At 56.1% G+C, this 26,220-nt stretch overlaps 1 protein-coding gene across 1 annotated transcript in view; it reads left to right on the top strand.

The window, feature by feature from the left end:
* Positions 1-24,614, top strand: part of LOC144941214 (uncharacterized) — a 126,970-nt gene extending 102,356 nt beyond the window's left edge. The window contains exons 2-4 of the mRNA XM_078867832.1: positions 12,846-13,068; positions 18,273-18,507; positions 23,429-24,614. Of these exons, the coding sequence (XP_078723958.1) occupies positions 12,846-13,068; positions 18,273-18,507; positions 23,429-23,883 (913 nt within the window). The 3' untranslated portion in view covers positions 23,884-24,614. The remainder of the gene's footprint in view (positions 1-12,845; positions 13,069-18,272; positions 18,508-23,428) is intronic.
* The last annotated feature ends 1,606 nt before the right edge of the window (positions 24,615-26,220 follow it).

Raw genomic sequence — 26,220 nt, 5'->3', positions numbered from 1 at the left:
ACAAGGCATCCGCATTCGAGTGCTGCAATCCCTTACGGTAAATCGTCGTGAATTGGTAGTCTTGGAGGACCTCCAGCCATCGGGACAATTGGCCGGAGGGTTGCGCCACCCGCATAGCGTATTGGAGAGCCGCGTGGTCCGTACGAACAGTAAAATGACGGCCGTAGAGATACGGCCTGAATTGCTGTATAAAAAAAACGATCGCTAGCAATTCACGACGTGTTACACAGTAGCGCTGTTCCGCAGGTGACAAAACTCTGCTACCGTAGGCGACCACCCGTTCGACCCCCCCGACCACCTGTGAGAGCACTCCCCCGATACCCGTGTTACTGGCATCCGTGTCAAGCAGGAACGGTTGCGTGAAATCGGGGTAACACAAGGGGGGAGCCCGCACCAAGGCGTCTCGAAGGGAGCAGAACGCAGCCTCCTCTTCCGGCCCTCAGTGAAACCTTACTCCTTTAGCCGTCAAAGCGTGTAGGGGCCAGGCTATGGTGGCAAAATGTTCGACAAAACGGCGGTAGTAGGGGGCGAATCCTATGAAGCTGCGGACTTCAGTGACTGAGGTTGGCGTTGGCCATGAGTTGACGCAGTGCGTCTTAGCAGGGTCTGTAGAGATCCCTGAACGGCCAACGATATGCCCCAAGTACCTGACCGATTCCCGAAGCAGGTAACATTTAGCCGGTTTAAATTTTAATTTAGCGGAACGCATCCTGAGGAACACCGCTCTCAGTCGCTGGAGGTGCTCCTCGAAAGTCCGGCTGAAAACGATGATATCATCGAGGTAAATCAAACAGGTGTCCCATTGGAGTCCTGACAAAACCAATTCCATGAGCCTCTGGAACGTGGCGGGAGCGGAATGTAAGCCCATGGGCATTCGATTGAATTCAAATAGGCCTCCTGGTGTCCGGAAAGCGGTCTTTGGTTTCGATTCGTCATCAAGGGGCAATTGCCAAAATCCCGAAAGCAGGTGAAGGGTCGAAAAAAACTGTGCTCCCGCCAAGGCATCCAACGACTCATCCATCCTGGGGAGTGGATACGCCTCGGCCATTGAGATTTTGTTTAGGCGGCGGAAATCCACACAGAACCGCAAGGAACCGTCCTGTTTTTTGACAAGGACGATGGGAGCACCCCATGGACTGGAAGAGGGCGAAATGATGTTGGCCACCAACATGTCATTAACAGCCGACTGCACATGCTCCTTCTCGGCTGGGCTGAGTCGGAAGGGATTCTGCCGAATAGGGGCCGCGTCACCCGTCGCTATGTGGTGGCGCAACAGGTCTGTGCAGCCAATATCGTACTTGTGTCTGCTAAACACGTCAGCGAATTCGAGTAGCAGGCCCCTCAATGCTCCCAACTGCACACTAGACAAGTTACTAGACCCAGCACACAACGAGTCCAACCATTCTGTCCCCTCCTCAAATGGAGGATGCGTATCGAGGCCAGAATCTGCGTGTGCAACGAGCTGTTCATCGACGGGTAGCGGCGCCGCGTGAGCCAGCACCGTGCCCTGTGTAATTACGGCTGGCGCGACCCCGTATTCAGAACCATAACGAACGGCTCCCTGTCCCACCCGCACCATGGTCTGAGCTACCGCTAAGTCGAGGCCCCCAACAGCTCTGTTTGACGGCCCCAACAGAACACCCTGTTCCGCCGCATACACCCCGAGGGGTTTTCTCAATCGAAGGGGTACCAACATTTGCGATCCGAGGGGACGGGTGGCTAACTCCAGCCTTAACCCACAAGGTTTTCCTGGCTACACCCACACGGGCTCTTACGCCCCGTAGCCTCTCGGAACACACCCAGCCGGGGTGTCCGTCTCGACTCTGGGTCCCACAGTCTCGGCCCACATGGGCGTCGGACCACGGGTCCCACAGTCTCGCCTCCGAGCCACACAGGGCCCCGGCCCTGACAAGGACAGCGGGACTAGGGGTCTCAGGGCCTACCTCTTGAACTCCGTCTTCGGTCTTCGACTGGTTACCAACTCCCCGAGTGCTCCCGCGCGTCCCCCTTTATAGTCCCTCATGCGGACGTCGCTGAGAGCACCCACACCAGTTGACCAATCACTGCGCGCTGCCCACGATCCTATTTCCCCCCCTTGTGTCAGCGCGCACAACCCCGCACCCCGCGCCGCCCCGTGATCTCTCACTGTCGGCGCGCGTCAACACCACCACTACACAGGTACTAGGTGTCAATGTTCAGGTGCTAGGTGTCAATGTGCAGGTGCTAGGTGTCAATGTGCAGGTGCTAGGTGTCAATGTGCAGGTACTAGGTGTCAATGTGCAGGAGCTAGGTGTCAATGTGCAGGAGCTACGTGTCAATGTTCAGGTACTAGGTGTCAATGTGCAGGAGCTAAATATCAATGTGCAGGTGCTAGGTGTCAATGTTCAGGTGCTAGGTGTCAATGTGCAGGTGCTAGGTGTCAATGTTCAGGTGATAGGTGTCAATGTGCAGGTGCTAGTGTCAACGTGCAGGAGTTAGGTGTCAATGTGCAGGTGCTACGTGTCAATGTGCAGGAGCTAGGTGTCAATGTGCAGGTGCTAGGTGTCAATGTGCAGGAGCTAGGTGTCAATGTGCAGCTGCTAGGTGTCAATGTGCAGGAGCTAAGTGTCAATGTGCAGGTGCTAGGTGTCAATGTTTAGGAGCTAGGTGTCAATGTTCAGGTGCTAGGTGTCAATATGCAGGTGCTAGGTGCCAATGTTCAGGAGCTAGGTGTCAGTGTTCAGGTGATAGGTGTCAATGTGCAGGTGATTAGTGTCAGTGTTCAGGAGCTAGGTGTCAATGTGCAGGTGCTAGGTGTCAATGTGCAGGAGCTAGGTGTCAATGTTCAGGTGCTAGGTGTCAATGTTCAGATGATAGGTGTCAATGTTCAGGTGCTAGGTGTCAATGTTCAGGTGTCAATGTGCAGGTGCTAGGTGTCAATGACCACGACGAGAGGGCTTCAGTAGTTTTGTTCCTCCTCCACTGAAGGAGCGCAGTGCTCTGCTGCGGGCCCATTGTCTGGTTTGGACGGCCACCAGCGCAGCACTGTCGCTCATGTCGTTGATTTCCCAACCACTCAGGAGATGTGGGGCACATCGGCCTGGTGAGGTTCTGACGTGGGTGACCGTGCACCGCTCTCTTCGAGGAATGGGCGGGAGCCGGTTGCCTCCTCCTCGCCGCTGCCTCTGCCCGTCGCGTGCCAGTCACGTTGCCCGTGCCGGTCACGTTGCCCGTGCCGGTCACGTTGCCTGAAGTGCAACGAATACCCCCGTCCCGCTGGGCAACACGGGACGACGATCGGTTGAATGCCTCTCGGCCACCGCCTCCGTCACAGAGGCGACATCGTCAGCAGATCGGAGACGGGTCCTGCTCTTAATGCCTTCACCGACTCCGAATGAGATCTCACTCGCGCGCGTCTCAAACTCACGTCGGATAGACAATTTGCTTTTTAAAAATGTTCTTTTTAATCCAGTCGCAAAGCAAATTCCCCACAAGACCCCAAACCGTCAAGCGACCAGCAACAAACAGCACTGCCACACTCGTAATAGACGAGAGTGCAACGCGATTCTTGAATTGAGGGAGGTTATTATTGTTGTCCGAATTTGGGGAGAGAGATGGTGGTGATGATGATGATTGATGGGAGGAGGGAGGTCCAAAGAGGAGCGGTGTGAAGAAAGAAGCAGAAAGAGAAGTGTCGTGACCTGTTGTGTGGTGAGAGGGTGAGTAGGTGGGTGAGTGGCTGGGTGACCGAGTAAGTGTGTGAGTGGGTGAGTGAGTGGGTGAGTAGGTCGGTGAGTGGGTGGGTGAGTGGATGGGTGAGTGAGTAGGTGGGTGAGTAGGTGTGTGAGTGGCTGGGTGAGTGAGTAGGTGGGCGAGTGGGTGGGTGAGTAGGTGGGTGAGTGGGTGAAAGAATGGGTGGGCGAGTGGGTGAGTAGGTATGTGAGTGGGTGAGTAGGTGAATGAGTGGGTGGGGAGTGGGTGGGTGAGTAGGTGTGTGATTAGGTAAGTAGGTGGGTGAGTAGGGGAGTCAGTGAGTGGGCCGGTAAGTGGGTGGAGGCATCAACAAGTGAAGTCACGGTGACAGTTAACCCACGGTAGTAGTAGCGATAGAAGAGTGATAAGGAGGCGACTAGCCGCTGCTGAGCGAGTGGCCAGAGTGAATTGGTCAGTGCCGTGTCATCATCATTCACCCAGACTGTTGCTTTACGTTGCATCATATCCAGTACAGACAAGTACGTATACAATGAAACGTCCTTACATATCACACGCGTGTACACGCATCTCACCCACGTGTACACGCATTCCACACGCGTGTACGCGCATATTTGCATCACGTGCTTTCAGATGAACTGTGGACGTCTGGAACGCTCTTCCTTACGATATTAGAACTGCTTTTTGGGTTTAGTTTGTTGTCCTTCCCCGCACCTCCGATTTGCACAGTTAGCTATGTAAGATGCGAAAAACGTTCAACCCACACACACACCTCACACATGTATCTCACACGCATCTACCACACGCGTGCACGCGTCTCTCTCGCCCGCACGCCTATTCCCTGTGAACAGAATGTGAATGTCAACAATCGGATTGGGCGCGCGGTCTCCACGCCTTCTGTACCACGGGGTGCGGCATGCAGGTGGCACAGGGGACAAGCGCCGAGTGTGGGGAGCGGTGGCACAGTGGTTAGCGCACTGCGCCACGAACCCAGCGACCCGAGTTTGATTCCCGTTCACAGCCAACATCGGTGAAGGAATTGTGAACTGGTCCTGGGTCCCCCCAAGGTCGACTCAGCCTTAAACGAGTACCTGGTGCGGTATGTAAATGTAGTGGTGGTGTTGACGCGCGCCGACAGTGAGAAATCACGGGGCGGCGCGGGGTGCGGGGTTGTGCGCGCTGACACAAGGGGGGGAAATAGGATCGTGGGCAGCGCGCAGTGATTGGTCAACTGGTGTGGGTGCTCTCAGCGACGTCCGCATGAGGGACTATAAAGGGGGACGCGCGGGAGCACTCGGGGAGTTGGTAACCAGTCGAAGACCGAAGACGGAGTTCAAGAGGTAGGCCCTGAGACCCCTAGTCCCGCTGTCCTTGTCAGGGCCGGGGCCCTGTGTGGCTCGGAGGCGAGACTGTGGGACCCGTGGTCCGACGCCCATGTGGGCCGAGACTGTGGGACCCAGAGTCGAGACGGACACCCCGGCTGGGTGTGTTCCGAGAGGCTACGGGGCGTAAGAGCCCGTGTGGGTGTAGCCAGGAAAACCTTGTGGGTTAAGGCTGGAGTTAGCCACCCGTGTGAGAAGTTGGTGTTAATAAAAGAGTGTGCTACCCGTAAGGTCGTCTCCCGCCAAGTTCCTACATTACAACTGGCGTCAGAAGTAAACCTGTCTTCAAAAGGATGGATACTAGGAAGACTACCCGTACCCACGAGCGAGATTGGGAAGACAACGGCGTACCGGAGCCACAAACCTCGGAATGCGAGGACGAGGAGTTGCCGCCGATGCAGCACTTCGCGGCGATGGCCGACGCTCCGCTCGCCTCCGACACCGGCCTACAGGATGCACACTCCCGCCTGGCGGAGTTGCTGCTCGCCGCCGCTTCAATTTTGGCGGAAATCACCGTTTCAGCAGACGGGAGGACGACTACGAGGTTGGAGGAGGGAGCGCGGCCGGAGGGATCCCACCAGAATGCGCTTCGCGCCGAAAGTTTTGAAATTGGCGCCATTTTTGAGGGTCCACCATCGGTTGGCGGGAAGCGTGGACACCACGTGGTCGGAGACCTCCACTCTGAACAGCCCGCGTCATCGGCGCGCGCCAGAGCTCTCCACCATGCGCCTGCCGACGGAGCCGACATTTTCGTCAACCACAGCGGCGCACGGGAAAAGCATTCTTCGGAGGACGACGACCAGGTCTTCCAGCAACGACTGCCCGCGCTGACGGCGTTCAAGGCAGACGGGGGCGACTGGGGGGCCTTCCAACGAAGGTTCCTCGCACATCAAGAGATGTCGGGGTGGTCCGACACCACTGCCCTACGCGCGCTGCCAGCGACGCTCGACGACGACGCGCTTGCGGCCTTCACATCCACCCCAAGGTCGTCCCGCTCAACGCTCCAGGCCGCGCTACATCTAATGGCTAAGGTGTTCGGACCGCCCTCGACCTGTCGCCACCAGTTCTACGAACGGCGCAAGATGGTTGGAGAAACTACGCTCGCCTATCGCACGGCGCTGCTCACCCTGGCGGACGCCGCTTTTCCCCGCATGGACAAGGAGGGGAAGGACGCCATGGTGACAGAGCAGCTGCTGGCGTTGGCTCACGACCTGGGAGTCCCCATCAATACGGCGGACAAAATGGACATCTGCTCCTTGGGGATTGCTACAAGTATTCACGCACACGAGGTCCTCAAGCGCAAGCGGACGGTCGTCTGTGCATCGGCGGGGATCGCGGCAACTGCCGCGACGGTCGCCGAGCCTCAGACTGCTACGGCTCGGGAGGAGGCCTTCACCGTGTCGAGACCGGGGGAGTGGAGATTGGGTGGTCGTTCGCCCACACGTTCGTCCCGCAAGCTGGAGCAACCGAAACCTACGACGTCCCTCGTCATGTGTTACAACTGCGGCCTTCGGGGTCACGTCGCGTCCGGGTGCCGGGCTCCGTGTCAGCGTGCCACGGGGCCACGTCCGGACGACGACCAAGGCCCCAAGTCGTCCCAGCTAACCCCGGCAAGTCGCGGCACCCCACACGCTCGGTCCACATACACGGCACACTCGGGTTGCCGCTTCGCGGTGGGGGGACCGCGTATGGGTACCGGGGATTCGGTTCGGCGAGGGGGGTTCGTACACGGCCCGAAAGCAGTCGAATGGTCCGAATTGGCCCACAGGATAGTGGCTGCGTCGGCCGGGTCGTCCGTGCTAACGGGTTTTATTGACGGGGTTGAGGTCCGGGTGCTGGTGGACACGGGTGCGTCAGCCACTATCATTTCGGACCTTATTTATAACATCCTCCCCGTCCAATGTCGACCCCTTTTGCCGGTGGACGTACCATTTTACGCGGCGAACGGGGGATCTTTGGGAATCATCGGACAGATTCGGGCGACTATTTGTATTGGCGATATCAAATTGGCGGGTCCTATTTTTGTATCACCATCTCTGGCAGTTCCTTGTTTACTGGGTACGGACTTTCTGGCTAAAATGCCCATTAAAATTCTCATCGATCAGGCCTGCATTGAGCTTCCATCGGGACGGCGGGTTGCATTTTTGACGAGTCCTACAAAAATACGCACGGTTTGTGCTACAGTTCAGGCGCTGGCAATTCAGACTGTACGGGTGCCCCCGGGATCGCAAATGTTGGTACCCTTTCGATTGAGAAAACCCCTCGGGGTGGATGCGGCGGAACAGGGTGTTTTGTTGGGGCCGTCAAACAGAGCTGTTGGGGGCCTCGACTTAGCGGTAGCTCAGACCATGGTGCGGGCGGACAGGGAGCCGTTCGTTATGGTTCTGAATACGGGGTCGCGGCCAGCCGTAATTACACAGGGCACGGTGCTGGCTCATGCGGCGCCGCTACCCGTCGATGAACAGCTCATTGCACACGCAGATTCTGGCCTCGATACGCATCCTCCATTTGAGGAGGGGACAGAATGGTTGGACTCGTTGTGTGCTGGGTCTAGTAACTTGTCTAGTGTGCAGTTGGGAGCGTTGAGGGGCCTGCTACTCGAATTCGCTGACGTGTTTAGCAGACACAAGTACGATATTGGCTGCACAGACCTGTTGCGCCACCACATAGCGACGGGTGACGCGGCCCCTATTCGGCAGAATCCCTTCCGACTCAGCCCAGCCGAGAAGGAGCATGTGCAGTCGGCTGTTAATGACATGTTGGCAGCCGACATCATTTCTCCCTCTTCCAGTCCGTGGGGTGCTCCCATCGTCCTTGTTAAAAACAGGACGGTTCCTTGCGGTTCTGTGTGGATTTCCGCCGCCTAAACAAAATCTCAATGGCCGACGCGTATCCACTCCCCAGGATGGATGAGTCGCTGGATGCCTTGGCGGGAGCACAGTTTTTTTCGACGCTTGACCTGCTTTCGGGATTTTGGCAATTGCCCCTTGATGACGAATCGAAACCAAAGACCGCTTTCCGGACACCAGGAGGCCTATTTGAATTCAATCGATTGCCCATGGGCTTACATTCCGCTCCCGCCACATTCCAGAGGCTCATGGAATTGGTTTTGTCAGGACTCCAATGGGACACCTGTTTGATTTACCTCGATGATATCATCGTTTTCAGCCGGACTTTCGAGGAGCACCTCCAGCGACTGAGAGCGGTGTTCCTCAGGATGCGTTCCGCTAAATTAAAATTTAAACCGGCTAAATGTTACCTGCTTCGGGAATCGGTCAGGTACTTGGGGCATATCGTTGGCCGTTCAGGGATCTCTACAGACCCTGCTAAGACGCACTGCGTCAGCTCATGGCCAATGCCAACCTCAGTCACTGAAGTCCGCAGCTTCATAGGATTCGCCTCCTACTACCGCCGTTTTGTCGAACATTTTGCCACCATAGCCTGGCCCCTACACGCTTTGATGGCTAAAGGAGTAAGGTTTCACTGGGGGCCGGAAGAGGAAGCTGCGTTCTGCTCCCTTCGAGACGCCTTGGTGCGGGCTTCCCCCTTGTGTTACCCCGATTTCACGCAACCGTTCCTGCTTGACACGGATGCCAGTAACACGGGTATCGGGGGAGTGCTCTCACAGGTGGTCGGGGGGGTCGAACGGGTGGTCGCCTACGGTAGCAGAGTTTTGTCACCTGCGGAACAGCGCTACTGTGTAACACGTCGTGAATTGCTAGCGATCGTTTTTTTTATACAGCAATTCAGGCCGTATCTCTACGGCCATCATTTTACTGTTCGTACGGACCACGCGGCTCTCCAATACGCTATGCGGGTGGCGCAACCCTCCGGCCAATTGTCCCGATGGCTGGAGATCCTCGAAGACTACCAATTCACGACGATTTACCGTAAGGGATTGCGGCACTCGAATGCGGATGCCTTGTCGCGATTGCCGCCTCGCTCGGAATGTGCATGTCTTCTGGGATCGGCGCGGTTAAACCCCCTGTTGCCGTCCCCGCGGAAGTTTTGCTCGCCGCCACTGACGCTCCGGGGGTCGACGCGCCCGCCGCTCCCACGGGGAGGGACTCGTTGCTCGCGTTGCCTCTTATCGAGTGGGGCCGTCTCCAAATGGCCGACAGCTCCCTACTCACGCTGCGTCGGAAGGCTAACGCTCCCGGGGGGGGGGGGGGGGAGACGCGGGTCGGTTCCTGGGTGGTCAGACAGGGCCTCCTGATGAAGTGGGACAATATGTCTCGGCGTCATGCGCTCGTTGTGCCATTTGCTATGCGGGGTAGGGTCGTTCTGGCTGCTCACGAACGACTCATGCATTTGGGATTTCACAAAACGCTCGCCCTAATCCAACGGGACTATTATTGGCCGGGTATGGGCAACGACGTGGCAAACATCCTTAAGGGATGTGTGGGGTGCGCCCAAAGGAAACCGCCACCAATAGCGGCTAATCCACCGCTACAATCCATTCAGGTTTCGCGCACGAACGAACTGGTTGCGCTCGACATCTTGGGGCCCTTTCCCGCTACACCTAGGGGTAATAAGTACCTGCTGGTTGGTGTAGAATACTTCACCCGATGGCCCATGGCATGGCCACTCGCCAACCAGTCGGCTGCGGCAGTGGCGGACGCCTTTGTCCAGGGCTATGTTTTGGACAAAGGCGCCCCCGAACGCTTGCTGACGGACCAAGGGAAGAATTTTTCGAGCGTTTTGTTGCGCGAGGTGTGCGACCTGTTGGGTACAAAGAAAGTGCGTACCTCCCCGTACCACCCGCAGACTGATGGAATGGTTGAACGTCTGAACAGGACGATTACTTCTATGCTGTGCCAACAGGTCTGCAACGATCAGGTTGATTGGGACTTACAGGTACCTGGGGTACTCGCGGCCTATCGAATGGCCCCTCATGCGGCGACGGGGTTTTCCCCATTTTTTTTCATGTATGGGCGGGAGGCCGATCCGGCCATGGATGTCCAATTGGGGATTTCCCAGCCACGTGCGAAATCTAAATTGCCCACCACATCAAATTTAATATCGCCAAGCTGGCTGAAGCGCGAGAGGCTGCGAGGTTGAATTCAAGGTCTCGCCAGATCGCTAACGAAACATTGCATGCACCTAAGGTGTATACGCACGATTGGAAACCAGGCGATAAGGCCTGGCTGCACTGCCCACATGCACCGTTGGCTACGTCCCCTAAATTGTTGAGACCTTGGAGGGGACCGGTGGAAATCGTGCGTATCGCACGACCCCAGAGTATCCAGATTAAATGGGAAAAACGCCATTGGTACGTACACCCCTCCCGGCTGAAACCCTTCGCGGCACCGCAGGGTCTCCCTTTGTGCCGTACCGACCTAGCGTGTGATGTGGCCGTTGACTCGGGGAGGGATGTGTCGCAGTCTGATCCTCACGTGTCTCCACCTGACCCACTCCCAGGTGTCTCGGACCTGACGGCGGTTGACCGTCGTGAACCGGAACCCCGAGGCACGCGCGGATCTCCGATGCCTGGCCCGTGCCTTCCTGGACTGCCGGCACCACCGGACGGTCAACCGCGTCTGGTGCCGTACGACGGACCGGCCAGGCGGACTCGTGCTAAGACACAATACTTTTCATGAAAAAAAAAAAGAGATTGCAGCTCGCCGCCGCGTCCCCCTTCTGCCCGGTGTAATGTCCCGTTCAAGGGGCGCTCGGAGATCAAGGGACGCTGCACGAGTCATTTTTTTTTGCATACACATTTATTGTTGTCGCTCGCCGCGTTGTACATATTGTTCTTGTTGTGTTGTGTTGTTATTGTTGCTTGTGTTACGGGGCACACACAAGGGGGGGGAGGTAATACAATTTTTTATAGCAGCCGGGTCGGCTGCGAGCTATGTGGTAGGGGGTGATGTAGTGGTGGTGTTGACGCTCGCCGACAGTGAGAGATCACGGGGCGGCGCGGGGTGCGGGGTTGTGCGCGCTGACACAAGGGGGGGAAATAGGATCGTGGGCAGCGCGCAGTGATTGGTCAACTGGTGTGGGTGCTCTCAGCGACGTCCGCATGAGGGACTATAAAGGGGGACGCGCGGGAGCACTCGGGGAGTTGGTAACCAGTCGAAGACCGAAGACGGAGTTCAAGAGGTAGGCCCTGAGACCCCTAGTCCCGCTGTCCTTGTCAGGGCCGGGGCCCTGTGTGGCTCGGAGGCGAGACTGTGGGACCCGTGGTCCGACGCCCATGTGGGCCGAGACTGTGGGACCCAGAGTCGAGACGGACACCCCGGCTGGGTGTGTTCCGAGAGGCTACGGGGCGTAAGAGCCCGTGTGGGTGTAGCCAGGAAAACCTTGTGGGTTAAGGCTGGAGTTAGCCACCCGTGTGAGAAGTTGGTGTTAATAAAAGAGTGTGCTACCCGTAAGGTCGTCTCCTGCCAAGTTCCTACATTACATAAACATCCGCGTTGGGGAGACCAAAGCGGCCAAGCAGCGTGGCACTGCCCACACCATCCAATCGTGTGCCGTGCCGCACAGGCCACAATAGGTGCTTGCTAACAGCCCTTGGCTCTAAATCCCTTCGTTAATTCCCTCGGTATCATGCAGCTAGCGAGCGAGCGAGCAGTGCATCAGCCTGTGACGGCGAACGGAGCCGCTCGCCGTCAGGGCCCACGTGCCCTACTAAGGGTGTTCATTGCCTGTCAATCAATTGCAAAATGTTAATGCTCAAGAGCTGCAACAAGGCGAGGTTGATAAAGTAGCACACATTTCGTGTCAAGGTTGTTCTTGTCCGGCCATTGGTCACTGGGCTGAGGCCATCACCTCACGACACTTAGGAACCCGCTTTCATCACAACTCAGTCGATGTAAGTCGATGAGTCTCTCTGGCGATGGGTCTCTGCCTAGGTCTATGGGCCTCTGTGAAAGTCATCGGTAACCGGGCTGAGACCATCAACTCGTTACAATCGAGAACCCGGATTACAACCCAGGCGTTCAGCGATGCCGCCTCGGAGTGCTCTGTCCACTTATCCCAGCCGGGCCGCCCTCACTGATTTGCAGGGCGGCGGGGGAGGGTGTCGTGGGGGGTGGAATGGGCCTTCAGTGGCAATGATGCGCAAGAGGAGCCGGCAACTGTGCACGCGGTGTTCCGCCTCCCCCCACGCCTCTTGCGCGATGATGACCGCCCCGGGTCGACAAACCCCGAGCGCGGATTCCTGAGCGGTGATTGACACCCTCGTTGACGTCAGCCAATTGTCGCGGAGTGCTTGCCTCGAGATTTATCCTCCACCCCTCCTCCACTCATAATAATCTCGAACTCAGCCAACTGGTTCCTCCGTGTGCCGTGGGCGCGACGCGTCGGTCGGAGACTCCTTCCGGGCACGGCCCCGGCTGGGGCTGAGGCTCCACGGGCGCGTGGGCCCCGTGCTGATCCTGCTGCTGCTGCTGATCCTGCTCCTGCTGATCCTGCTGCTGCTGATCCTGCTGCTGCTGATCCTGCTCCTGCTGCTGATCCTGCTCCTGCTGCTGATCCTGCTGCTCCTGCTAGCCTGCTGCTCCTGCTAGCCTGCTGCTCCTGCTAGCGGTGCTCCTCCTGCTAGCGGTGCTCCTCCTGCTAGCGGTGCTCCTCCTGCTAGCGGTGCTCCTCCTGCTAGCGGTGCTCCTCCTGCTAGCGGTGCTCCTCCTGCTAGCGGTGCTCCTGCTGGCACTACTGGTGGTGGAGGGAACGTAAACAAACGTTGCGCACGGGCAGCAGCAGCAACAGCAGCCTCCAGCCTCACTCGCTCGCTTCGTGTGATCTTTGCACCCCTCGCCGTTTCGTTGGCAGGAGCGCGCCCGGACCCCGGCGCGGAACAATCACCACCAGCAGCGCCATGCGCGCACGCACCACCGGTACCCCTGAACGCACAGCCGCTTCCAGACAGCGCGGCGGCGCATCGGGAGCCCCGGAGGGCGGCGTGGGAGGCCCCGAGGGTGCAGCAGCAGCAGCCTTTAGAGAGCGCGCGGCGAGTTCCAAAGAGCGCACAGCGAGAGCACGAGAGAGCAGAACGGTGAGAGAGTGGAGGCGAGTCCCTGGCGCACGTGGCACCGTCGTACACACACTCTATATTACACCCACACTCTCTCTCTCTTACACACACACACACTCTCTATTACACACACACACTCTATATTACACACACTCTCTCTCTTACACACACTCTATATTACACACACACTCTCTCTCTTACACACACACTCTCTCTTACACATACGCACAAGGACATAGATCCCACGTGTATCCTTTAACAGACTGTAGGGGGCTGTGAGCGAGCACCTATGAAGGCAGGCACGGCACACGATGAGAGTGGGTGGCCAACACGCCACACTCGATCGCCTTTGTATCCCCATTGGCAATGTTTACACATCGCACCGCACTCCACGTCAGGTGCTAATTTGAGGCTGAGTCGACCTATGGAGAGACCTAGGACCGGTTCAGATAATCGTCATTGGTGTTGGACGTGAACGGGAATCGAACTAGGGTCGCTGGGTCCGTAGCGCAGCGCGCTAACCGCTCCCCACAAACATCACGACACACGCCACACGCACCGCGACACACACACACGCCACACGCACCGCGACACACACGCCACACGCACCGCGACACACGCCACACGCACCGTGACACACACACGCCACACGCACCGCGACACACGTCACACGCACCATGACACACACACACGCCACACGCACCGCGACACACACACGCCACACGCACCCACGACACACACACGCCACACGCACTGCGACACACACACTACACACGCACGCCACACGTACCCCGACACACACACACGCCACACGCACCGCGACACACACACACTACACGCACCGCGACAAACACACATGCCACACGCACCCGTCACACACACACGCCACACGCACCCCGACACACACACACGCCACACGCACCGAGACACACACACGCTACACGAACCGCGACACACACACGCTACACGCACCGCGACACACACACACTACACGCACCGCGACACACACACACGCTACACGAACCGCGACACACACACACGCACCGCGACACACACACACGCTACACGCATCGCGACACACACACGCCACACGCACCGCGATACACACACACTACACGAACCGCGACACACACACACGCTACACGAACCGCGACACACACACACTACACGCACCGCGACACACACACACTACACGCACCGCGACACACACACACGCTACACGAACCGCGACACACACACGCACCGCGACACACACACACGCGCGCTAATACACATTGTTACATTTGACACACGCACTCACACATTCATGGCCACATTCCTACACCCCTTATACTCGATTACAAACTCGCGCTCACACTCTTCCTGCCGCCCCCGCATACCCTTACACACACACGCCACTAAACACACAACAACGACACGCCCATCACAAAGACGAAGCTTCCCCGTGCAGCCTTCGCAGACTGGAAGGGAAAGTGCTGTTAGCGAGCACCTATGAAGGCCGACACGGCACACAAGGAGGTTGCGGGTCGCCAGAACCAAGCCCGGCCGCCTTTGTCTCCCAAGCGCCGATGTTTACACGCCACACCAGGTACTCATTTGAGGCAAAGTCGACCTACCTAGGGGAGGCCCAAGACAGGTTCAGATGATCGCCACTCGAAGTGGCAGTGAGCGGGAATCGAACCCTGGGGTCGCTGGATTCGTAGCGCACGAAGCGCGCTAACAACTACACTACCGCTCCCCACTGATAGCATAGGAACAAAGATAAAAGATCCCCCGTATAGCCTTAACAGACTGTAGGGGCAAGTGCTGTTAGCGAGCACCTATGAAGGCCGGTACGACACACGAGGGGGTGGGTGGCCAACACCACGCCCGGTCGCCTTTGTCTCCCTAGTGGCGTTGTTTACACATCGCACCAGGTACTAATTTGAGGCTGAGTCGACCTAGGAGAGGCCCATGACCGGTTCAATAATTAATCGTCACTGGTGTTGTCCGTGAGTGGGAATCGAACCCGGATCGCTAGGTTTGTAGCGCAGCGCGCTCACCGCTACACTACCGCTCTCTACAGACAGCACGGGCACACTCACACACACGCGCACACACACGCACACACACACACACGCACACACACGCACACGCACACACACACGCACACACACGCACACACACATGTGCCACACACACGCGCACACACACGCACACACAAACACGTGCCACACACACACTCATACACTCTATAAATAGCCTAGAGGGCAACCATAGCCAGTATCTATGGGCATGGCTCCGCACAGCCATGCCGGCATCACGGAGGGACAACACACATTAACTCCCACCCCCCAGTCACTCGGTGACCACACACAGACCTCTCGTTGCACTCCCCCCTCCTCCTCCACGCCGGAGCTGCACACAAACCCTCCCTACCCCCACGCCTTGCACCTGCAAGCAACGCACTCCGTGACACCCAGACCATAAACGTGTAAATACACCCCGGGTCGTCGTCTCTCGCATCCACACACACGCAGTCGCACCTGGTTCACACACCACTTAGCGTCACACACACACGTACCCACTCACTCACGTGAGTCATCATCACACAACACGCAACGATCCCCCCCCGCCCCCCCGTTGAGCCACCGTTTTTCACATACACGACAAACACACACACACCTGCCTCACTCTCACTCACACCTGTCTCACTCACACCTGTCTCACTCACACCTGCCTCACACCTGCCTCACTCACACCTGCCTCACACCTGCCTCACTCACTCACACCTGCCTCACTCACACCTGCCTCACTCACACCTGTCTCACACCTGCCTCACACCTGTCTCACTCACACCTGTCTCACTCACACCTGCCTCACACCTGCCTCACTCACACCTGCCTCACACCTGCCTCACTCACACCTGCCTCACTCACTCACACCTGCCTCACTCACACCTGCCTCACTCACACCTGTCTCACACCTGCCTCACACCTGTATCACAGCCACCTGTCTCACTCACAGACCAACAACAGCAACCATTTGCCACGAAGTGGCGGTCATGTCACCATGGCGCTTGTGCCAGGCCAGGTGCACTTTGAGGCCACGTTAAGTTTCGAAGGCTCGCTGTCAGAAGATCACAGGACGGGTGGATTGCCTGAGATGACTGGAAAATGCACCGCCTGTGTTCCCCACTGTGCCAACTTGCTGTTTCCACGACCCGGAGCTCTGCTCGTTATTTTGAGCATCATTATACCACCCTCCGTTGTTGTTGGAGGGCGACTGCCTCCAACTGGCCAGTAGTGTCCTTCACGAGCTTCCTCCGCAGAAGCCAATCTTGACACTGCTCGTACCGGTTAATTATCGGCAAGTCCAACTCAGGTCCACATCGTCCTGTACCAGATCATCTCCATGTCTTCTTCTATCTCTTCTCTAGCTACGTAACCCTCGCCTACTGGAAAAGCTCACTGGTTGCACTGTCCAGATTTTTCGGGTTATCTGTGAGCTCCTTGCATAATCCAACCTGGTTAAACCCTGCATACAACTCCCTGTCTCTCACACACCTCTGTAGAGACGCAGTGTTAATATCCTCCTCGTGGGGCTTCATGGGTGAGGCACTCGCGCTCGAGGTGCGAAAGAATCGCAGGCGAGTGAAGCGCGGCGAGTCAGATGCGGGTGAGGTGCAGGTGAGGGGCGGGCGAGGTGCAGGTGAGGGGCGGGCGAGGCACGAGGCGCAAGCGAGCGAGGCGCAGGTAAATGAGATGTGAGGGAGGCGCTCGAGCTCGAGGTGAGCGAAGCGCAGGTGAGGTCGTTGAGCGCAGCTTCAAGGGCAACCTCTCCCTGGCAGCTTCCCCCCCACCCCGCCTGCTGTGCATTCCGCTTGTCCGCCGGCGTGCGGCGTTGCACCGTCGCCATTGTCCACCGAGGCTGAGAGCTGCGTCCTGTCCGGCCGAGACGCGGGATCACGATAACCCCGGTGAGGGCGGTCCGACAGGAACGTCACTTTGCGTGAACTCACGTCGCCATTGGGGAAGCCACCCGAGTGAGTCTTGGCCGCGGCGGTATCCCTGCACTCGCCAAATGCTGGAGATAGAATCCAGCGCCACGAGAACGTGACTCATTGTGCTGGACCCTGCCGGCCGACGCGAGCCCTCCCTGGCGGAGCCACTGTCCGAACCCCTCTCCACCGTAGGTGTCCTGACGGCCCGCGGGACGCACCGCTTGCCTACTTTGATGCTTCACTCAGACCTCACTCTAACCATGTCAATGCCAGCCCTGTATCCCGAGCCATGATCCAAACTTAACCCTAGCCCTGCCTCAACAAATACACCTAAAGCCAGCTCTTGCCCTCACCCTCACTCTAACCCTCAGCCTAACTCTAGTCTTCTAGTCTTATCCATAACCCTCACCTTAGCCTTAACCAAACCGCATCTCTAACCGTAACACTACCTCCACCCTTAACCCCAACTGAAACCCTAAGCCAATCCCTTAGCCCCTTTATTTCTACAACAGAGGCTTGCCCAAAAATGTTCTGTGACTTTGACCAACCTCAACCCTGATCCTGACCTCAACCCTGACCTACACCCAGACTCTGACCCTATCGCCCAGTTCAGCAAAGTGCAGTTCACAGAAGGCGTCTAGAACACAAATCCCTGCACATTCAACTCCGAGACTGGCAACAGCGTAGGATTGCCGAGCGAGCTCATGGGATCTAACTCTGGCTCAGCCAACCTGGGTGGGAGGCATTGTTGCATCGTGGGACCCGTGGGGGTTATCGGGAGGCCACTGCTTTGGGGAACCCTCATCCAGCAGTAGATTGACCAAGGCCGATTTACGACGAGGAAAACAGAGCGTCGTGTGCGCGATTCCACACTGGGCATGTGACGTCCGTGACAGCAGAGAGGCAACGAGAGTGTTGTGTCGTCAAACCGGGGGGGGGTGAACCAAATGGTGAGCACCGGAGCGACAGCGCCGCTCGTCACTGCCAGGACGGCCGGCGAGGGGAGCTGCTGGCAGGGGCGACGGCGGCGCTGCCTGCACGGGCGGTGACGGCATGTACCCTCGCCCCATGTGCGGAGTCATCCCGTTTCTTGGGGAATACAAAATGGGAGCGTCCAAGAGTGGGCTCGTATCAACGAAGCCGACGTACGTCCAGCTACATTAACACCCAGCCTCCCGATTCGCGGCCCTGCGGATTGCCCCTCGTTGACTCGCTCCCAAACCGCGTCTCTTGTCTCCCGCAGGCGGCGGCGTTTCTGCTGCTGCTCCTCATGGCGGCCTCCGCCTCCATCCCCCCCGGGGCGAGCGGGCGGCACACAATGAGCACGACGCCACCGTCCTCGGGCCTACAGGTGCGACCCGCCGACCCCATCGACCCCGCCGACTCTGTCGACCCCGACCACCTCGCCGACCTCATCGCACCCACGGCGCCCCCCGCTCTGACCAGCACCGCCGAGGATGACGCGTGGCACCAGCAGCGTGAGTGTCATGTGACCGCCCCACCACCCCCATCCGAGAGTCAAGTGACTCGCGAACTCATCCGTCGCGTTGACCCCATTCGAGAAAATCACGTTCCCCCCCCCGTATCTGGGAGTCGGGTGACCTCGTCCGAGAGAGTCACGTGATCCCTAAAGTCATGTGACCTCATCAGTCATGTGACCCTGCCCATCAGCCATGTGACCCCCATCAGAGACAGCCTAATGACCGTGTTCGGCCATGGGGCCCCCGGGTGCACGCATTCCCGCGCTGCTGACGGCGCGCTCACCGGTCAGGGCAGAGTCCCTCTCCTGAAGCTCCACTGAGAACCACCCGGCTGGGAGGTGGTGGTCATAGTGGTGGTCGTGGTGATGCTGGTCGTAGTGGTGGTGGTGGTTGTGGTGGTGGTGGAGGTGGTGGTGTTCATGTGGGGAGCGGTAGTCCAACAGTTAACGCTATGTTGCGCTACAAACCCGGCGACCCAAGTTCGATTCCCGCTCATAGCCAACGCTAGTGACGATTATCTGAATCGGTCCTGGGCCTCCCCTAGGTCGACTCAGCCTCAAATGAGTACCTGGTGCGGTGTGTAAACATCGCCATTTGGGGAGACAAAGGCGGCCGGGCGTGGTGCTGGCCACCCACCCCTCATGTGCCCTTCATAGGTGCTACTCGCTAACAGCATTTGCCCCGACAGTCTATTAGAGGCTATACGGGAGATCTTTGTCTTTTTGTTTTGGTGGTGTTCATCATCACTGAGGCCGCGAGTCTGGAGCAGTAATTCACGTCCCGGGTGTGGAATAAGACAAGAGGAAATGATTGGGTTGAAAGGTTACGGAGTAAAGTAGGGGCAGTGTCACACCTAACAAAAATTGCTGAGTATTTTACTCAAAAAAAACAAATGTATGTATTTATTAGCTTGATACAAATGCTGGTCAAATAACTGTTTAAATGCAGTTGACAAAGACACGTAAAACAAATAGCCAATTGAAATCGTATATTCATATTCATATATTCACGTGTTCTTTGGAGCATGTTGAATTGATAGCGGATTATAATTGAATCAGAGATTTGAAATGCTAAATACACCTGGTGTAACATCTGAAATTTAGATTATTCTTAGTTTCGTTGAGAAATTATTTTAAGATGAAATTAAGTAGGCACTAAATCCAGTCTCCAGCCACCTTGCCAATATCCCAGGGTGGCTACAAAATCGTCGGGCTAATACGGTGTGTTTTAAGAACTTCCGTTGTGTTTGACTGATGAAGACCGGTGACCCTTGGCCCGTGGTGGGGGGGGGGGGTCACGAGCACTGGAGTTTGAGGGGGAGGTAACGAGACCCCTGCGTCCTTCCCCCGTGCCCCCCCTCCACCATCCCCGTGCCCCACCCTTAATCTTCCCCACTGCCGTTGTTCCATGTCAGACGCTTACTCTCTCAATCAGGGCTTCCTTTCGTCACGGTATACTTTCCAGTTTCGTTGGTTGTTAGGCTGCAGTGGGTGACTCGTAGCCACAGCCACGGCGAGAGCAACACGAGATGTGGTGGTGCTGAAGAATAGGGAGGCGCCACGGTGGCTGGGAGATGTTATCTCCCTCACCTGGAATACAGGAGGTTGTGAGTTCGATCCCAACCTTGACACTTGCTGAATATTTTAAGTTTGCGTGTGGTCGCGTGGATTTTTTCTCCGGGTCCTCCCGGTTTCCCCTTCACATTTGAAGTCAACGTCACGCTTTCAGAGTATTTCGCTTCTGACATGAATTTCCTCATGATGATGATAAGCCACTTCGTTGAGCTATCGTTTGCGATTGGCCAGGTCGCTTATGACAAAAGAGCTGCATAGCTCAGTGGGCCTTTCCTGAATCAAATTGGCGAAGCCCCCCGCCCCTGCTCCGTAACAATCGCAAGCCGAGGGGTGGAGGGGGGTACCTCCACGGCGACCACGGTGTGGCGGCGGCCGCTTGGGCGCGGGCCGTCGTGCCGCACCCGGCGGCCACTCTGCCTCGCCAGCGCCGCTCCGTGCCGATCGCGCCGATCGGTGTGCAACGGCCCAACCCCCCCGCCTCATTACCACCCTAAACGCAGCACCTGTCTCCCCCGGGGGCACCACCGGACGAATTCCACCGGCTCGCGGTCACGTCGCGTGTGGCGGTGAGAGCAAAGCGGAGACCTGGGTGACGTCAGTAAAACGCATCCACCCACCCACCCGTCCACCCACTTCGCCCCCTTCCATCACAATGCCGAGCATGAGAATCCCCCTTCAACTGCCAAAGCCAGCGCGTCACCTCGAGGTGGCGCACCGACAGAACGCTGTGCGTGCCCACTCAGATATGCCACCTCTAGCAGTCCCTCGGGGCAAGGGTTCTTCGCGAGTAGAACCCATGAAGGCCGGGGAATGCATACGAGAGGGCGTGGTAATGACTAGCACCACGCCCCGGCCATCTTTGTCTCCCCACTGCTAATGTTTATGAAAAATCACGCTAGACATTTTTAAATCGACCTAAGGGGATGCCCAGGACCGGTTCGGATATTTGTCACTGATGTCCGGCTGTGAGTGGGATCGAACTCAGGCCGTTTGCGTTTGTAGCGCGGTGCGCTAACCACTCCACGACCCAAGCACATAATACCGTACGCACACACACATTTATACGTGTGTGTGTGTGCATCTATACCCATAGACAGACACACGTGTGTGTATACACAGGAGGAGTGGAGCTATGAACTCTTGAGGTGTTAAAATTTTTAATTCCTGGCCGCGGCTAGCATCGGTGGCAAGCGATGTCTGCACTGGTCCAGGGTGGACCTGGCTTGGTGGGAGGGAGGCCACAGTCCACTATTCAACCCTGCATTAGCTTCACGAGTCAACTCTACATTGGTGGCCCCAGTGGCGAGATGTTATCTGCCTCGTCTGGCATACAGGAGGTCGTGGGTTCTATCCCGACCCTGATGCCTGCTCTATATTTGGAGTTTGCATGTCTCTCTCCCCGTGGTGGCGTTGATTTTTATCCGGGTCCTCCGGTTTTTCCCTTCACATTTAGAATCAACATCCGTTTACAGTTATTTGGCTGCTATAAATTTCCACATGATAAGCCACTTCGTTGAGCTATCATTTGTGATAGCCAGGTTGCTTCTGAAAAAGAGCAAATAGCTCAATGGGCCTTGCCTGGTAAAATTAAAAATAGTTTATATTTTTTAGCACTAAAAATGTGTCATGTCATCTCTTGACATTGACCGATCATGCCCTACTCGGTGTACCATGCTCCCAATGTGCGAACCTGGAGTAATGGGGCTTTCATTTGTACAGCACCCAGGCTCTGGCTTTCCCTGTCCTTGGAAGTTAGGAACCCGTAGTCGATGGAGATATTTTAAGTCCTGGCTGAACAACTACCTCATGTAATTGAAAAGTTATTCTCTCTGTATTTCTCGATCTTGTCTCTTTAGTCGTTCCTTCCCCGGTTACTTCTCACTTGTTTTTATTGTTATTAACTCGTCGCAAACAATTGGATTTTTTTTTTAAATACTGCAATCAAATTGTTTATTTCGTGCATACACCCGCTATTCGTACGGCATTTGACATGCGGCGACATTAAGATGCAATGTACAGCCAGGTCGTGTGACGGTGATGTTGTTATCGTGTTGTTGTTGTTACAGGTCGTGTGGCGGTGGTGTTGTTATCGTGTTGTTGTTGTTGTTGTTACAGGTCGTGTGGCGGTGGTGTTGTTATCGTGTTGTTGTTACAGGTCGTGTGGCGGTGGTGTTGTTGTTATCGCGTTGTTATTACAGGTCGTGTGACGGTGGTGTTGTTATCGTGTTGTTGTTGTATGTCGTGTGGTGGTGGTGTTGTTATCGTATTGTTGTTGTTACAGGTCGTGTGGTGGTGGTGGTGTTGTAGTTGTTATCGTGTTGTTGTTACAGGTCGTGTGGCGGTGGTGTTGTCATCGTATTTTTGTTGTTGTTACAGGTCGTGTGGCGGTGGTGTTGTTGTTGTTGTTATCGTGTGTATTCGCCGCTGCTGGTGGAGATGTCTGTCCATGTGAAGAGCATTACAACCCCGATGGTTACTTTCATTTTGTAACGCATTGAGGGAATCAATTATATTTATCGCACGGCAGTTGCCATCTTTTGAAGCTAAAATAGATGTTTTATTATATATATTTGTAAAACGTCCAGCGTAACCGGTATTAGCCAAAACATCCCAAAATGAAAAAAACCTTTAAAATTCTGAATTGGGATCACATGCAGCGACAGCAGAAACATCGCTCCCTCTACTACAACAACCTGACAGGACCCTCCTGAAAAAGCATCGAGTCTCGGTGTGAGGGCTTTCCCGGGTGAACGAGCATAATGACCATCTATGCAGAAAAAAGCCGACGGAAGCGGATATCACAGAGCTACCTCTGAGATCCCTTCTTGTTCTACAAGGTTTGTCGCATGATGGTCACAGCGTGAGTAGAAGTTAGCTAAGTGCGACCCAAATTTAGCATGAACATTTTTTTGTGCAGTCATAAGTGACCTGGGTGGATACCATCAGCTTGCTGGACTTGAGAACCCAGTTTAATAACAGAGGGTCGGCAGCTCAGAGGTCAGTGTTGGTGAGATGTGAGTAGCGAGGAGTGTTAGTGCTGGTTAGAGTTGATGAGCGGTGTGTGAGCGGTAACGGATGTTAGTGCTGGTGAGCGGTGTGCGATGGTGAAGGGTATAAGTGCCGGTGAGAGGTGGTGAGCGGTGTGTGAGTGGTGAAAGATGTTATCGCTGATGAGTGGTGTGTGTCGTGAGGAATGTTAGGGCTGGTGAGCGTTGTGCATGGTGAGGAGCGTGCGTGGTGAGGAGCGTGGTGTGTGCGGAGAGGATATTTGCGTGCGGCCTTCGCCGAGGTTTCACACATGCCTGCGTGCCCCCTCTCTCCGCCCCGTCCGCTCCATGCCGCAGACGACTCGAGGCTTGGCTGGGCACCCGGCGTCCCAGGGCCCCTTCGGCGAGTCCTGCTCCGCACGGAGCGCTCGCTACACGGGGAGAAGCGGAGCCGCCTGGGCAAGAAGGGCGGTCGTGGCCGCGGCGGCGGCGGTGGTCGCGGCCGCAAGGCCGAGCAGTCGTGCCGATTGCGTGTCGTGCAGGTCACTGTGAGGGAGCTGGGACTGGGCTACGACTCGGATGAGACGCTGCGCTTCAAGTACTGTGGCGGCAGCTGCCGCCAGGACCGCAACATGTACCAGATGGTGCTGGAGCACTTGCTCGACCTGAAGGGTGACCTGGTGGCATCGCGGAGTAGTGCGCAGCCCTGCTGCCGGCCTGTGGGCTTCGAAGACGTGTCCTTCATGGACTCGTCGCTGGAGTGGAAGACGCTGGAGAACGTCTCCGCCAATGGCTGCAGGTGCCTGCGCTGACGAAGCCCTGCGCGGCGAACCGACGAACCGTGCTTGGGCGGACGAGCAAACGAGGGAGCTCCCCCTCCACCCCCCGCTCCCCCCCCCCCCCCCCGCCGTGGAGACGGAGCGAGGAGGACCGGCCTGACGGAAGGGGGACTCGTGCTGAGGCGCGCACACGCTGTACATTTTGTGAAGACTCTTCCCCTATTCGGTGTCGTCTTCGTCGTCATCGTGGTCTCTTGTGACACGCCAGCATACATTTAGCTCAGTGTATAGTATTAGCAGCGCTGTGTCCTCCACCTTCATCTTCGACGCAGACCCCCACCGGGGGAGCGAGAGTTAAGTGTTCCATTACACAGCTGTAGGGGTTCAACCTGTGGGATGTTCTATTCGTACCCTGGTTGTAGAGGGCGGGGGGGGTTCTGTGCAGTCCAGGTGTATCTCAGTGACAATGTGCAGGTGAAGAAAGTGGGGGAGGGGTGCTGTATGTGTGGGATGCTGGGAGGAGGGTCGCGTGCCCCGATTGGACGACAGGAGAGGCTCCCTTCATTAGCAATTGACAGGTTCATTTTGAACTGTAACAATGGTTGATGCAATGCATTTTTAAATATAATTTTGTAACTGCAAAAAAATCTATTTAATACGTATTTATTTTATTTATGCAGGTAACTTATACGTTGACTGACGCTGTGTATTTTATTTTTACCTGTAAACGGTTCTCATTAAACCTCACGTGTTAAGAGTCTGGAGCACACCCGGGTTGCTGTGTTCCTGGTTTCAGTCTCCGGCTCCGCGCGGCTCTCGGGTGTGGGAGCGCTGCCTCGGAGGGGTCAAGGTCACGGTTAGAGTCCCGTGGCAGTAACGGCTGCAATCACGGGACGCTGAACCCCGTCCCGATGCTGACCTTGATAGACGCGATTCGAGTCTGCAGCCGCCCTGGGCTGCGTGCCTTGTGACGATGGTGATGATGGTTGGTGAGATGATGACGACGGTGACAGTGATGATGGTGGTGACGATGATGGTGGTGGTGGTGATGATGATGATGATGGTGACGATGATGGTGATGATGGTGATGATGTTGTTTAGAGTTTACAGTAGAATGCCTCTCAACTGCAATCCTGTTATCGATCTGCAAAAGATGTTATTATCCTGAGTTTGGTGGGTTAGATCATATAGGTGTAGTGTACATTTTTTTACATGACAATCCACCACCTGATAGTATGTAAATGTATGTTTAACTTATTTTGCACCATTTAGCTAACCATGCTAATCGGATGCACGGGGTAAGGAAAACAATAAACTTGTCGCGTAAGCAAATATATGAAAGCCTATTTATGAAAAGTATCCTATTTTCCAAAACATTATGAGATAAAGAGGAGTAATGTGGAACATTCATCCGTGTTTATCCGCAGGTAATCTCCTGGGAAGAGCTTAATTCACTTGATGACATGCACATTGTCACGGATAATCATACTCAGAATGTTTGTTTATACTATAGGAATCCAATGAGCTATACAGCTTTTTTCACACGTGTCCAGTCGAGGTATCAGGTGGGGTGACTTGACCCTCTTATTCATATTTTATACATTAATGATTCTATAGGAAGCAAGCTTCCAGAAGAGCTAAGAGAATCTTATTATCAGCAACATGTTCACGGATAAGAGGAGCACATAACGATAGGTTGCGGATAACAGGACCCACGAACAGTGCAACTTCCCAGAGCAGCGTGCGCATCATAGCGTACGGCAGCCAAGAGCGGCCTCCAGGACCCCGCATCCTAGAGGCAGGCAAATCATGCAATAGACGCACTCAAAAATCGTGCACGCATAAGGAAAAAGAATAACACGCGACCCACGATGTTGGGCTGAGTGGACAGGGGGCGTGCCAACGCATCTTGCGCAGTGAGCCGTCTCGGTTCACGCGCGGGCAGGCACCGCCCCGCCACCCCCCGTGCCGCCAGCGAGAGCAGATTCGTGGAACAACCGCGTTTGGCCAAGTGGAGTGGACTTAGGTTAGAGGATAAGGGGAGAATAAGACAACAATAATGGGTGACGATTTTGTATCGAAGTTGGAAAGGGCAGGTAGGTGGGGGGAAATGTAGCGAGCGTTTAATGGGACGTTAATGTGCAGTTGGCAGAGGTGGAAGAATGAGTTAAAGGGGAAGGAGTTCATCAGATGTGCGGACAACCGAGGGGAAAGAATTCCAGACACGGCGGGTGGGTGGGTGGATGGGGGGTGGCGGTGAGAATCAGAGGAGGAGTGACCTCCCCATAGTCTGAAGGATGACTTTGGGTTTCACCAAGAGCGCGGGGACTGTCCGAGCGAAGTGTGCCAGCAGGGGAGTGGAGTTGAGAG

Source organism: Lampetra fluviatilis, chromosome 24, assembly GCF_964198595.1.
Source record: "Lampetra fluviatilis chromosome 24, kcLamFluv1.1, whole genome shotgun sequence".
NCBI classification, from domain to species: domain Eukaryota; kingdom Metazoa; phylum Chordata; class Hyperoartia; order Petromyzontiformes; family Petromyzontidae; genus Lampetra; species Lampetra fluviatilis.
Note: the sequence above shows the minus strand (reverse complement) of the source record. Positions and strands in the feature narration are given on the sequence as shown.